This window comes from Ammospiza caudacuta, chromosome 2 (assembly GCF_027887145.1).
Source record: "Ammospiza caudacuta isolate bAmmCau1 chromosome 2, bAmmCau1.pri, whole genome shotgun sequence".
Taxonomy (NCBI): Eukaryota; Metazoa; Chordata; class Aves; order Passeriformes; family Passerellidae; genus Ammospiza; species Ammospiza caudacuta.
In genome coordinates, this window is record NC_080594.1 from 96,116,486 (window position 1) to 96,132,830 (window position 16,345).

The 16,345-nt window shown below is 39.9% G+C and overlaps 1 protein-coding gene across 3 annotated transcripts in view; it reads right to left on the reverse strand.

The window, feature by feature from the left end:
• The window catches only part of ARHGEF7 (Rho guanine nucleotide exchange factor 7), a 116,005-nt gene that overhangs the window by 69,071 nt on the left and 30,589 nt on the right, over positions 1-16,345 (reverse strand). For 2 of the 3 annotated variants that reach the window (XM_058823082.1, XM_058823074.1), the window contains exon 3: positions 1,355-1,439. In XM_058823082.1, the coding sequence (XP_058679065.1) occupies positions 1,355-1,439 (85 nt within the window). Of the gene's footprint in view, positions 1-1,354; positions 1,440-2,468; positions 2,549-16,345 lie in introns of those variants that run through there. The other variant, XM_058823089.1, reaches the window with a different exon arrangement.

The following is a 16,345-nucleotide window of genomic DNA, read 5'->3' on the forward strand; positions in this document are numbered from 1 at the left end:
CAGAGCAGAGATACAGTCTAAAATGCCTCTACATAATTACCCAGTTAATGAAAATTGTTTGGAAGAACAAGAAGGTTTATGCTTGCTCCTAGGAACGAGACAACACCACAGCTTGCATGTGGTTCTGATTTTTGGTTTCCATACCACCACCACGTGCCCTCACCGTGAAAGGGATCAGCCCAGGTCCCTTCTAACCAGCTGCAGTTGTGGCTCTTTGACATAGGCCTTAATCCATAGACATCTGGACAAAACAGCCACACTTTCTCCACGTTAACAGCAAAGGCAGCAATGGCCAGTTACAGCAGATTTAAAGATGTACTGCCCTGGTTTGCATTTGCACTTACCCTTGAGATGAGAGGCAATATCTCCAACTGATCTAAACAGCTTCAAAGAAGTCAGTGCTATTACTCCAAACCCATTCATTAAAACTAAGATTTAGTTGCAACACTTAATTTTAAGGGGTGCTTTCTAACACAAGGAAAAAAACCACCAAAACCACAAAGTCTCTCATGAAACAGATGAGAGATTATAAATGTGACAAGATACTTATCTCATTAGTATTAAATTAAGCAACACTTATGCATCACTGACTTTTCTATCACCTTTGCTTCCTTGCACAAAAACTGACACGTATGGTTCAATTTCAGACTCTCTCAGACTCTGACCTGATGACCAGTACTGAAACTTGCTGCTGATGGTGGAACAGGAAGAAACCAAAAGGGCCAATGTCAACATTTCTTGACTGTCCCAGGGTCCAGCTGGCAGAATTTAGCACAGCCTCACCCTACAATGATGGATGGACACCTCTCACATGTCTGTTATTCCTACAGCTCTCTCCCTTCCTATCAAAGAACTTAAGGTGAGTGGTTCATGACTTCTAGCTGCTAAATGAATGAAATATGTGGCTTAAGGGATCAAAGACATTGGATATCCTTTTGTTATTGGCAAGAAAGGATAGCACTGGGAAATGTAGGCTGGGGAGGGCAAAAATGTTGCAAAGTTCTTCAAATAGGAGAATGACAGAATGGAGCAAAAGTCAATTCCAGTAGTTCAAACTTGGAGGGAAAAAAAGAAAAACAACCTAAAAACCATGCCTTTCTGAAAAACACAATTTTCCTAAATTGCTTGCCAATTTAAAGGCTTAGCCCTAGCTCTACCACAAAGCTTCCTTCTGCAGAAGACATGACTAGAGAACCCAGAGCCACTGCAAAGTTTTAAAAGCATGAACTTCAACAAAAGGTCATTCCAAATACTGCATATGTTCACTTTATCATGGGTACAACACAGATATAAATATACACCGATGCAAGTGAAAGTAGCAGTAAGCCAGCACAAGACAGAGCAGTCTACTCACCTGCAGTCACCTTATTTAAAGCCACAAGAGAGCTAAGAACTTTGCTGAAATTCTGTCCCTGATACAGGTCATTTGCATCAAAAGTCTGAAAAAGAACCAAAAAACAAGTAGTTAAGTAGTTAATAAGCAAGCCTTTAAGCTTGTACATACAAACCACAACTGTAGAAGCTATTGCATGATCAAAGTATCAGTCTTTTAGTGGTTGTTATGAACCAGTATGAACCAGTAAAGGGGAGGGTTCTCCTTAAAAAATTTTTAAACCCCAAATTTTAAACTATGACACTTTTAAATGGAAAGATAATATAGCAACAGCTGCATTTGAAAAAAACTGAAGAACTGAGAAAGTAAAAATGTCAAGTATCATTTAAGTTACAAGAATGTGGAATAATACAAGTATCAAGAAGTTTTCCTAAGACATTTTGGCCAAAAAAAAATTTACAGTGTACTATTACTCTTGGCATACTCTTCTTTCTCTGTAGCAGTGCACAGGCATTGTACCTGATTTTTCATAATGTACTTTAAAAATAACTACTACAATCTACATGCCATCTCTTTACAAGATGCAGAGGAAAACAGCATTCCTGAACATTAATGAATTTTAAAAGAATTAAATTGCTGGACAGGTTAGATCAAGGATGAGGTTTGGGAAGAGGACAGATGAAAGGAGAGGTTAATTTTATTTTTATTTTTTAACTGTGCTAAGGCAATCCAAACCTTGAATTATCTTGCAGAAAACACTCCAGCAAGTTTCAAGCACTGGGTGATGACATTAAACATCTGGATTTTTGGGGGGAAAGAGGACATTTTTTCAAAAAAGGAAAAAACCCCACAAACCCATATTTGCCTGAGGTAATGGAAACACTCATCCAAAGTCTCATGAAAATAGCTCTTGCAATAGATTCTGCATAGGTTGAAAGAACTCACAGTACTCCTTTGTACAAGACTAGAAAGCTGACAATAAAAGACAGCTGCTGCAGTTCTTCCAACTGATTTAGGAAACAGAAAGATATTTAGTTTTCTGCAATGAAGCAGTTTTCATCTAAAAAGTCAACAAAAACCAGTTCACTTTTCTGACAACAGACCCATCCCACAGACACTATCAGAAAGTCCTTACCCAGAAAACAGCCTTCACAGACAGGAGAGGAAAAACTCATAATCCCAGGGGAGAAGCGAGAAAGGAACAAAGAAAGGCCAGTTTAACCCAAGAGAAGCAAAAGTGTTAACAAAAGCCATGAAAGTAACCACAGAAGGGGCTGCCAGACCAGCTCTGACTGGTGATGCAATATCACAGAAAAGGTAGAACAGATTTAGAAAGCATTTAATGACTGTGTCACAGTAAAAAAAAAGAATTAAAAAAATCCCAATGCATCCACACTATTTGAGGATTTGAGGTACCTGCATACATTCACATGCTCATTTCCCCCCTTAGACTGAGGATCATCTCTGGCCCCAGAAAGCAGCAGTTCCAGCTGGGCTGTACAGGTGCCAACATCCCTCAAGCTTGAGTAGCATTTACACAGCTCAGAAAAGAAATGCCACACAACACACACAGCATCAAGCAGTCAGAACCACACAACAGTATACTCCAAGCAGTTATTGCACCCATAAACAAAGTCAAATAACTACTTCAACAAGTTTCACTGGACTACAGATAATTTAAAAAGACTTCTCTTAGTTATTTGAAGCTGTAAGTAGTAAGGAGAGGCACCAGGGAATTGCCTAGATGTGAATTTTGTAAGGCTTTTCCTCAAACACAAGGAATATTAAACGATTATGTACACAAAAAAGGCATTAAAGAGAAAAAATAATCTGATTTAATAAACAGAAATGATAGATTTTATTAACAGCATAATTTGCAAAGTCAAAACTGAGATCATCTTAACCTCTGCTCAAATTGGGAGGAAAAATTAAGCTGCTATGGAACAAGAAAGTATTAAGAGTGTGAAATTTCCATTATTGCTACACACTTATTGTAGTAGTTTTTAAACAAGCTTGAAGTGTAAGTAAACTTGAAGTGTGAACAGAATCACAAAAGCCTAGCCCTGATCCTAAAAAAATTAAATACACAAGACAGGTGCTCATGCAGAAACCAGAACGGGATCAGAAAGGGACAACAAGGTGACTAAGAAAGGGAACATTTCAAAAAATGTTACAAATGATAGCTTAAACTTACAGAACCTTAAAACAACCCAATTTAATCTCACCTTCATTCTGGATTCTGATAGAGCCAAGAGCTCCCCACAGTCAGGCTAACTTGAGAACAAAAGGTTGAGAGGAAGCCCCGTTTCCTGCTACACTCAGACTATAGGGGGTACCAAGAACAACTTGATTGGATCATCCCAACACGTAGAGTGCCATAAAAAACCTGTATCCAGGACATGCTCACAGGAAACAGCACAATGGGAGGATGCAAGAAACATTTGCTTCCTTGTGATTTTACATGAAGCAGTTTTGACAGGAAGCCACTCTCAGCAGATCATGGCCAGAATGTTCAGCAGCAGCCTACAATAAGGGGGAGGGGGACACGACACCCTCCAGAGGGGTCTTCTCCTTACATGGCAAACGTGTAAGAAATAAATAACCTAGAGAAGTAAAAGGGTAAGGGAAATAACATAAGTGCTCTAAAGTATTAAGGCTAATTCTTGATTATAAACCCCTTATCTCAAAAAACAAAATAAACAGGAAAAAAAAAGAAAAACAAAAAATATTTTAAAAATATAAAAAACCAAACCAGAACCCGAGGGGGAAAAAAAAGAAAAAAAGAAACACACAAAAAACCCTGAAAACCCAAAAGACCCCGCCAAAACAAAACAACAAGCAAACAAAAAACCCCCCTACTAACCACTTACACCCTTCTCCCATCTTAGTCGAGGTTTGTTCATTTCACAATACATCTGAAAACTTTGACAGGGTAAGAAAATCCAGTAGCCAGAGAAAACAATCTACTCCAGGTTTTCAAGGGAAGTCTGATTTGCATGTGGTCTGTAATCTTTATACTGGTAATTATGGAAAAATCAACAGTAGAACTGACTCTAAAAATTTATCTTGAAGTTAGAAAGGGTAACTTCTCATTCAGTGACACAGGATGGCAAACAACTCCCCTCCACCATGCAGCACTCCCAAGTCTTCAATTGAAAAAATCAAAGCTGGATTTTGAGTTCCAAATATCAAGCCAAACTATTTTTATACCACAATATATTACCAAATAATAAGGTCTGCATACTAAATAACTTCCATAATACTGGCATAACCCACTTTTCTAATCACAGCAGAAGCATAACGTGAACTCAAAGCTGCACATCCCTACACCTCTCTAAACCTAAAAACACAAACACTTAGAAAAGTATTTCTTAACAAATATCAAGATTTGCCTTTTGAACAGTACGCAACAGGTATATATAGACATTAAACAAAGCTTTATGGAAAAAAATATTTCCAATATGTCCTCAACTTCCAGGCAAACAAATTTTATAACTCTCAGGTAGAGACTCTACCTGTGATGAAATTCACCCTCTTGTTCATTCAATCCTTACTTTCCACCAAGAGTCAGATTAAACATTAGTAGAAATACAAGAATAAAATGGTCATAAATCAGATGAGGACCAAGCTAAGCCAAATCTTTTGACTAATTATTTAGCTATACCTTTGTTATTAAATACCACCGAATTGTCCACATGCACATAAGCATTAAGATGAGAGGAGGAGAATGGGTGATGCTCAGAGTGATGGTGTTTGTCTTCCCAAGTCACCACTAGGAGTGATGTAGCCTGGTTTCCTGGAGCTGGCTGAACATCCATCTGCCTGCTCATGGGAATGGATTCACTCCTGGTTCTGCTTTCTGGCACACACAGCTTCAGCTGCACTCGTGACACCGCCTTTATCTCACCTGAGGAGTTTCCTCTCTCCTGTACCCTTCTGAACCTCCCCCCAAACCCCACCAGGGCAGAGTGGGCATGTGGCTGCCTGGGGCTGCACCACAACACCCCCAATGGATACCATGTTCTGAAGGCAGAGCAGACCAGGCCAGCAGTGACCTACAAACAGCACTGTCCATAACACTCTGGAGCACTCTGGCACTTCTGGTCACTGCCTGCCAATTGCCTACCCCACCCACAGATCCTGGCTTCCCTTTCCACACACCACACTAATCCCAAACACACAAGCCTGGCTTCCCACAATTACATATGCATTTTCTGCCCCCAGATTTCAACTGGCTACCTACTTTATTGATAACAATTCTATGACCTCTTCCAGGTCATTAATGAAACGTTACATAATGTGGTTATGTAGTAACAGCAGCAAAACCCCTACAGCAAGATATGCACTGGATGGTCATTCTCCATTTGGAATTTTAATGAAGTTTATTAATAAAGGCAGATTTTAAACTCTTCATCACAGCCATTTTCACTCTTCCATCACTGACATTTCTTCAACATCAAACAAAATGCCTTAGAGATTCATTTCATCCACATACTGGCTGTTCAACTACCACATTTACCCTCTGATTTTAAACTCTGCATGGATCTGCTTAAACTCCATAGCATTCAAAATTACCTGAATGTATTATTAGGACCATTTTAAGTCATCTAAACCACTAACCACCAGTGGATGGAGACTTCTGTTCAGTGTTTCTCATCTAATAAGAATAAGGAAATATAACTAACATAACAATGCTTACCCCTCATGTCCCTGCAAGAGCCAGTACCTACTGAAAGGAAAAAAAACTACAAGAGAGCTTGATGAAAGAAAAAGGAAATGAGAAAATAAAGCTGAAAATATATCTGAGAGCAGACTACAGCATGCAGTAAGCCTGCAGCAAGATCCTTTTCTTCAAATCAGTCAGTTTTAAGGCCTCATGTAACCTTCATACTATTTTGTTTCCCCCTTCTAGACCTTAAAGTCAGAATCCCAGTGTGGAGGAAGTATTTTTAAAATAAAGGTACTTCACCTGATAAAGCAAAGTCTACACTTGGAGACAGGGGAAAAAACATTGAGGGTGGTGCAGCCAAGCTTTCTTCTGACACACACTTTTTTCAAATATGTCTTGTACAAACCTTGATTTGCATGTATCCTTAAACCAGCAGAGCATCAGTAAGGTTATATCTAACAGTCACAGCAAGAAATGTTCATATTCTGGTTATGAGTAAAATAGAAAGGTTTTTCTTTGTTAAACTACTGCCCTGAATATACCCAGGTACAGTATTCCCAGTGAGCATTAACACTGAAATCATCTGACAAAAACAGGCGACAGCTTTCTTTGCAGTGCTGCATCACCAGATGCAGCAGCTGAGGAGCAGCCCAGGCCTGTGGCAGCACAGACAGGGCAGCTGCTGCTCACCTCCCCAGCAGCCCCAAAAGAAGCTGGGAGCCCTGGGCTGTGTGTACTAAAGCAGCAGGACGCTTTCCAGCTCGGTTTTGCAGCCTCAGGCCCCCAAAAGCTGAGGAGAGAGAACATTGGCTCGCTGAGCCGGAGGAAATGAGAGGAAATGAGCAGAGTGGCCTGACAAAGCACAGCGTGACACCACAACGTGTCACTGCACCTGCTCCTGCTGCACTCACTGCAGGGCTCCTGGCCATGGCAGCATGAATAAAGAAGTGGCAGGGAAAAAAAGCAAGTCATGTTAAGAAACAGGTGATTGCAAAAAGCACTGGGAATCCCAACACCTTTCTTTGCCGGGCCACAATCCTTGGAGCAGCTAAAGAGGATGCCACAGAGGCCATCCACAGTTCACCTTCCAGTGATGACATCTAATAAATCAAGCTGAAGCCCAGAAGCAAATCACAGATTTGTTCATTTATTCTCACATTAGGTCAGCTCTAAGCAGTGCTGCAGCTATTATGCAGCAGCTGCTGCTCGAGCTGTGCATTATCATCTGAAAGCTGCAGCAGTAAAAGGAGAGATAAGAAAAGCAGGGAACTATGACAACTGAGAGGGAAGGAAGGGGTGAGGGGAGAAGAGATGATTACACATGTTCTGGAAATCTCTATGAAGCATACTGTTGCCCAAATGTAGCACTGTACAGCGCAAACGAAAACTAAAAAAAAAAAAAAAAATAAGTTCTCTTTCAAAAATTAAGACTAAGCTAAAAGGAAAGGTTTGAAAATAACTGGAAGAACAGACCTGCAGTACATGATTTCTGTGCCATTTGGTAACATTTCACAAGAGAAACATCAGTGGTAAAGAATAACTAAAACTTAAGAGGTGGTCTGGAATAAATTTTGCTGCTCATATAAACCTGTTCCTCAAAAGTAAAAACCTAACTGTATTAAAACACCACATAACCTAGAAAGCTTTAATTCCTGCAATTAGTAATGCTTTAATTCCTGAACTAGTAATACCTTTAAGATATAACTTGTTATCTACAAAAACAATCAGAACCAGCTGTAAAAATGTATATGGAAGTTTGTAGTGTCTGTGTGCACATCTGTGTGTGCATACATCCAGAAACACACTTAAAACACAAATCCAAAGAGGACAAAGGTTAAAAAACCTGTTTTAGAATCCTAAAGCTTTCCAGCTCCAAGAATTTTTGCCCAAACCCAGACACATCAAAGGACTAAGGATTCTACAGAGCAATAATTTCAAATACTAAACGCCTTAACTAAGAAAGTGCTTCAAACTAAACTTCTCACATACACAATCTATTTTTCATCAACACAAGCAAAAATATAATTTAAAAAAAAAGAAACACAAAGAAATGCTATGTTTCCTTTTGGAGATGAACTGTACACTTTTTTAAGATTTCAAAATCTGTTTTTAGAATGTAACATTGCAAGTTTGTATCCTCAAATGAATTCATTTGTAAGATGTCATAGAATTTTTTATTTTTGAGCATAAAGAACAACTATTTGCTAGTAGTAGCAAAACAAGATGTAATTTAAAAGGCATAAATAGGAAGATTAGCACTGCCTACACTTCTGTAAGTAAGAAAACATAAGAACAAGCCTATTCCAAATTTCTACCTGAACAGCAAAACAAAAAACTACATTTATTACACTTTCATCCTAAAACACTTGGAAATTGTTTTGTAGGTTTTGGTTTACAGATGATATCACAAAGCGATAATCTCAGCTGACAGAGAAAGACACTCAGTAGCACACAGTACTAATACACAATTGAGTAACATGGCTTAAGGAAGCTCACACTCCTGGAGCTACAGGCAAAAATAAAAGTTGCTGGAATTAAATTACCAAGGAAAATTTGATCAGGACACTGAAGCTGAGACATCTCAGTTCTTGCCAATGTAACAGGTTACACCTACATGCTTGGCTGAAACAGCAATTGCATAAGCACCTTCTAGTGCCAATGAAGAGAGGCACCTCAACAGGAAAATTGGCCAGAAACATACCCTGAGAAATTCAGGTTATTCAACCAGCAAAACCCATCTCATCCTGGTATACACAGACAACTGTGTATGCTAGTCTCCCAAAATAAATCAGGAAACAAAGATGTGGAAATGCAGGCCAAAATGCAAAGGGAATACTGTGTCCAAGTAAGAAGACACATAGCATTGAGGAAAAAAAAAACAACAAGTATACATTTGGAAATACAGACAGCTCTGCTATCAAGCAGAGTAAGCAGCCAGTGATAGAAATGGTGAAACTTCATTTTCACTAATAACTACACAAGGCAGACACTGCCATTACATCTTATAAACAAGAACCTTGTTAAATAGATATTTTCTTGGGGAAAACCACATAAGCAAGGTAAAGGATTTTCCCAAATGAAACAGACTGTAGAGAAGGAAAGAAGCTTCTAGGTCTTACTACTCTTTCCCCAATCCTACCCATCACAAGAACAAAGCTAACAACTACTCCAGGACTGTGATGCTGATTCTGAGAGCAGACACATCTATTTCATCAAACCAGTGCCTTCTTGTATGAATAGTTCATTAAAGATCAATGTCACATGAGAAAGCCTGTGGAAAGGGCTGCTCACAAGCCAGATGCTAGGAATCTGTTTGAGTACATTTGTCAATAACTTGCAATTACAGAAAACCAGAAGATCTGGCAGATATTGGTCTTCCAAGTCCATGTGATGTCTGTAACACTATAAACTGGTCACCTTCCCAAGACTACAATCCCTCTTAGACATGAACAACTGCAAGTAAAGGCAGTAGCTGATCCCTTGAGTGGCTGCACTGCTTTTTAAATCCTAGTACTAGGTTATGATTTTGGGAAGCTACGTCTCGATTCCACAGCTCCTGCTACTTCAGACTCTGTTGGACACTTATCCTTTCACCACCCTCATTCAACACTGACATGATGGGGCAGCATGGAGAACATAAACCTTCCTGAGTTCCAGTTTAGAGCATGTCTGTAGTGCCCTGCAGTACTAGTGCTAGCTCACAGATCAGTGTCCCACCTTCTCCTCCAGAATCCATAGATAAATGTCAAACTTTCAAGTAAAGTTACTGCAACAGAATCTGTAAACTGTTCCCATATTAGAGGAGAAACATACATTATGGCATCATCATTTTCATACATTCACAATTTCTTCCTGACTTGTTTTCCCTCAGTAATAAGTTAAAAAGAAATAAGTTATAAAAAGGCCTTAATGAAACAACAATCTAAAAAAAGTCTCTGACACAAAGTCCTGACCAAGGCTTCATGCTAACTAAAAGTATCAGAAGCACTGAAAAGGAAAACTGACCTGAAATAGATCAGTCAGTCACAGTGGAAATCAAAATCACACAGGAGCAACAAGGACAGTGATTAAGCTACCAAAACAGGATGCCCAAAGGGCCTGGCCAGGGTCTGGAAGTAGTTAATGACTATAAGCACTCAAAATGAAATCATCTCCTTCCCAATGGCTGAAATGAGTAGTGACACAATAAATGTTTTAAGGCTCAGATTAAACCAGTTCCTAGGAAAGAGGAAGTTGATATATTCAGGAAATTTTCAACTAGGTTTCAAATGTTACAAAGGGAGAGTCTACTTCTGGCATATTTGAATTGTAAATTTATTTTCTAAAATTTAAAAAAAGTACACATCAGCTAAACTGTGAACATCTCCATACTCTTACCTAAAAACACAGGAAGGATGGCTTGCCACAACTGATTTCAGATGCCTTCTGTCTAGATGCATGTTCTGCCAACATTTCTCAACTAATTTCTGAAGTATCAGCTTAGTTTCAAATGTATGGAGAGATGAAGAGAGGCCTATACAATGAAGCAAAAAGCTTAATTTATATATTGAAAATTTTTGAGAGAAATAAAAAAACAAACCTAGGAATACCTGTTTCCATAACAGGGATTGTTACCTGCAATCCAAATCTCCATTTGCAAGTGCAAGTACCACAGGCACACAGTAGGATTGCTGAGGCAGACTTGACTCAGAACAGCAGTGCTCAGAGACACAGGCATGCCCAGAGCAAGAGCTGGAGGTGGGTGAAAGGAGGCATCTTATTGCAAAAAATTTCCTACTACATGAGGTTATCATCTCCCTCCTAAAATAGTCTGCTGGCTGTTTTACTACACTACCACGTGCTCCAACCACAATTTAAATGCCATCACATGCTCACATTTCATCTGGAACAAATGTGTGCAGCCAAGTGATCAGATGATGCAGGGATCCAGCATCAATGGAGAATGAACCACGGGCAGAGCATGAGCCAGAAGCACAGACCCACTGACCTCAAGTGTGCTTATTTCCCCCACTGCTTATCAGCTGGGGAGTCTCTCTTTGCTGTGTGCACACATACTTTTTAAAATAAACATATTAACAAAAGAAACAGGAAAAACCTTAACATTAAGTATGTACTAGTAGCCAAAGAAAAAAGACTGAGGGAGAATTGATATTCTGATAACAGTCAGAATTTGACTAAGTGTGATTAAACACAGGTTAAAAAAAAAAATGGGAGAGGGGAATAAAGATAAAGAAATGCAAGAATTAAAGGGAAAAAAAACCACATGTTACACCCTTCTGGTAAGAAGGGATTTAATCAAAAATCTCAATTGCTTCCTTAATACACTGTGGAAAGTGCGAAAAATTAAGAAAAAAGGCTTATTCAATTTTCATATAGCTTGTTGAAACTTTCATTTAATTTAGAATCACAAAACGGAAAATAAGTAATTCTCAAGCAGTTAGCAGAAATGAACAAGCCCCAAAACCAACACTTCAGGTTTCAACTGCAGTAAATTAATTTCAATACTTCCCTTTTAAAAACTGATTGAAGAACACAGAGCTGTAGGCAAATCCCTGAGCTACAGCTCCTCCCCAGCACATCCTTTTCCCTCCCTAGGTTACCATTATGACTCCAGCCAGAACAAATTATTTTTAAAAAGGGGCCTAGGGCTGGATCTCTCCCTCTCTCCCAGGTACCTGCAACAATGTGATCCAGCATCCTTCACCATTTATTGACACCCATTTTGAAGGAGCAGGCACAGGACTTTATGCAGGGAGCAGGGACAAGCCTGACCTCTCCCTGCTGCAGTGACCAGCCCCTGCTGCTGTGGCAGGGCTGGTGGAGCTGTCTGGGCAGCCCTGGGGCCCGGTGTCTTTGGCCAAGGAAGAGAGGAAACTGAAACCAAAGCCAATTTACAGCAACAGCCTGTAAGGTGAGGGCATCCAGCAGCTGCCAGGCCAGCAGACAAGTCATCTCTCTGAAGGACCAGGCAGACACCTCAGGGAGGGACATGCAGCACGTGTCTAGGTAAAACCATTCCTGCTCTGGATCTGCAAGCCCACAGGTCAGTGCAAAATTTCAGGAGTAAAATCTCCCAGACCTTCTCTCACACCACCTTATATACTTTTCACTTGGGGAGGCCATTAAAGTGGACTCACAGAAAACTAATCCAGCAAGTAGAAAGCTTGCTGCAAATGAGCTAAACCAGTCCAGTATCAGACAAGACCAGCACCTGAGCCATGGGAGAGAAATATCCCATCTGCCAGGGGGACCAAAAAAAAAAAAAAAAAAACCAAAACCCACTCCCCCCCCAAAAAAAAAAAAAAAGCACCAAACAGTTAGCTACACTCCAGCCACAGCAAATCATCCATCATTCAGTAGTAAGTTTCTGTAATTTACACTTAACATTTATGGGAATATCTATAAAAATTTCCACATTCCAAACTAATAACAGATGCCCTCTAGCAGGTTACAAGAAACCACAAAAATTTAATCCACACCAATTCTACTTATTCATAGTCATGCCCAGGAATTCAATTAGAAAGAAATAAAGATAACTTCCTTTAAGAAATTAGCTATTGCTAGAATTTGACAGCTCTGATTCATCAGGTGATACACTATATGATGGGCTTGGGTAGCCAAGCTGACAAGGGCAGCTAGAGGTGACACTGTGAGCAGTCAGGCCCAACAGTTTATCTTAATTCCTCCTTAACGATCTCATCTCCACAGTCCAGGTTCTCCCAGCCTCATCACCTCCCCCACTGCAGATACCTTAACTTTGATGCCCTCTCCAAAACACAACCACTCCCACTCCACCTTCACAGAAGAGAGTCCCCACTCCAGCCTCTCACTGGCAGCACACACTGCCTCACCAGGGCTGCCTGGGCCCTGATGCAGCATCCTGACCCAGAAAGCACATCCTGGGTTTCCTATAGCCATCCACTGAACACAGCAAGCCTCAGCCACCATCAGATCAATGGCAACCATACAGAGACATCCTCATCCTATCACCCAAATGCAGGCACCCAATGCTGAGGAGTCCAGGCCAGTGGTGGTTCCTGCCCTGTATGGTCAGGAATGTGTCTGTCCACAGGCACTAGAGCTTGCAATCTGGTGCAAGACTCAGGTATGCTACCTTGTCCTTTTACAAGTTACACCAGTTCAGTGACTGGCCAAGATGGCTTTGGTGTGAGCCCTTTTGGTAATTTAAGTGCTGCTCCTTGACAGCAAGGGTTTCTAGCAGAGGGCCACACACTCCTCCAAGCAGCAGCTAGAGATGCCATCTGTGGAACCAGGACAAGCACTGAAGAAAAATCAGTGAGACTATTCAGGCCCAAAACCTGCATCTCAGATTTGCCAATAAGGAAGAATACAGAAAGGCAAATATGATACAGTAATACTTCATCAAGGTTTTTTCCAACCATTTGTCTCAGGGACTATATGCATCTAAAGGTCTTAAACGGATTTTTTAGATTTCTATAGTCACTTCATAAGTAATGCAACTTCAACTTCTACAAAAACCACAGAAATCATTTGCACAACTTAGTTACAGGGTGAAGAATCGCTTCCTTTCATTTGTTATGACCTTGCAATTGCTTGGTTTTTTCTGAGTAACCCTTAGCTCCTGTGCAAAGAGAAATAGAAAATAACCTTTCTACTTTCTCCATGCTGCCTGCTACCAAGATCCTATTGATCTCACATATTCATCTCTTCTGTTGACAGAAGACTCAATTTATCTGCACCTCACACAGACTCAATTCCTTCATTTTCTTGTAACAAGTTCTGTTAAGTCTTGAAATGGCAGACTATTCCATTTCCTTTAAATATAGCATTTCTCCCAGGAACTGCTGTAAATATAATTCATCTTGATGCTAGAATTCACAGAATAGTGAGTGACCAAGCACAGCATCTTTGTGATTTGCCAGGACTCCATGACACCTGTCAGTAAAAGAACTCAGACACTAAATTGAAATTTTAACTACAGGGAGCAACATAACACTTGGCACAGCCTCAGCAGCAGAGGAATGGAAGGCAGAAAACATGAACCAAGCCTTTAAAGATTAAGGAAGGAAAGAATGGAAGAAGTCCAGAGATCTATAGACCAGTAAAGCATATGCCTAAGCTTAAAAGATGTAACAGAAAAAAGAAAACAGAATTGGTGAGGTTGGCATAAATAGAGAAATAGAAAAGAATTAAAATGGCCTTCATAGAAGGAAGGAGCCTTTCCAAAATGCTTCTATGCATCTTAAAGCAATTAGCCAAACATAGGGCAGATAACACATCATATCTGAATATCCTTTGAAAAGACAACACAACAAGGATTGGTTTTATTTTAAACAAAGGTCATTTGAGCTAGGAGATTCCTCTTGAGGATTCAGAAGTGCTACAGAAGAAACAAACAACAGTATGCAAACAACTGGGTTTCACCATGAATGGAGTACCAAAAGTGACCAATACAGATCCAAATTGGGAGCCACATTGCTCAACACAATGTACCTGCAATTTCACACAAGGCATGGAGAGAGAACTTTAATGAGAATGAAATTATTTGAATTAATCAAAACTTGAACTCAGAGAGCAGCCACCGTACAATGTTGTCAATAGCCAAACATTAAAGTGAGGGGCAAAATCCAGTGCCAACAAATGCAAATCTACCCCAAGGCAAAACAATAGGAAAAAAAAAAAAAAAAAAAACACCAAACCCAAGCTCCATCATTATACCTGCACAAAAATGAGTTCTCAAACAGCTATTTACACTGACAGGTAAAAGATGACATTAAGGTAACAACCTCAGCTCATTAATCAGCCAAGTCATGGAGTCCAAGAAAAATAATACTGGAAAGTTAAAGGCAACAAACTGACTTTTTACTATTTCTATAGCCTTAATACAGCTGTAATCCACTGTGATACTACAAAACAAGAAGGGGTACAGAGATGCAAACTGTTTAAACCAACTAAATTACTGCAATGACATTCACATGAGGAAAAAGTGAACCAAATGTGTTCATCTTGGAAAGAGACAGGATGTAGGGCAGTACCCTAATGCCATGAACTCACATATAGCATGGAGAACATCTGACACAAAAACAAAGGCACCCACTGCCACCAGCTGCAGCAGCTGAACAAACAAAAGGAAAATATAAAATGCATCATTTAGACATGGAATTTACAGCCACAGGATGCTGTGAAGGTAAAGAGAGCTCAAAGCAGCATTAGAAAGCAATTGAAATAAGCCACAGAAGGAGTTTTACTGTGCTGTTAAATATATTGGGATACATCCCTGACTCCAAAAGGAGCTCCTCTGCTAAGAACTGTCAGAAGCTGGAAAGATTTAACAGCAGCTATCTTGCTCTATTTTTACCAGCTTGTCTGGGTTTTTTAACTTTTCTTCCAGGCAACTACGACAGACCTGCATCTCACAAGATAAGGTAAGCTAGCCTTTGATCTGAACTTGCACAGTTATCCTTAGGTCATTGAAGGCAGTAAGACTATTTCTACATTTTTAATGTCCAAAACCAAGCTAGGTTAAAAGTTTTTTATGCTAGTGTAGTTAAAACAAAAACTCTTCTGTAAAACACTGCTTGAATAACAGCAATTTGCATTTATTTCCCAAATTCTCAAAACGATGCATCAAATTTTGTTTCACAATTATTACAGGATTTTAAAGTTGAGCCAAGCAATTAAATAGTCATATTGGAAGACACAGAAACATTCTGATAGCAGTTACCCCTGAGAAGACTGAGAGAACATTGTACCCAGCTCAGTCTAACTGTGCCCTGTTACCCCAATGGCCAGTGCTGACTCCACAGGTGTGCCCCCCACACCTCTCCAGTGTGGGATCTAGTCACAGGTCACAGAATCATCGGGTGAGTCACACAAAGTGGCGGGGCTGTGTCTAAGACTATTGGGACTATGTGGTTTACCCAATTTCACAGTAGCAGTCCATAGCCACAGCAAAAGATGTGCAGCAAACCTTGTTCACCACCAAGAGGGGCAAACACTGTAATGCTGCTACCACTAAATGCACCCCCTAAACACCAACATAACTTTGCACCACTTCAAAATTAGCTAGCAATCATGTCTAACCTTAAATGACTGCTAGGAGATTAGCAAAAGGAAACAGCTTCAAATATCACTACAGCAATATGTTAAAGTTATGGCACAGAAGTAGCAATTTGTTATAAAAATTTTATGTGATACATTAACACATGAGAGCTTTATCCCCACTTAATCTTTGCTATTTAAATACCACAAAAAAGTCAGCCTTAGTCTAGAAGAACAAGTCATGGATTATTATACTGACCCATCTTCACAGCTGATACTGTGAAGTTGAAACTAATGGGACTTCTGTGGGAGGCTCACAA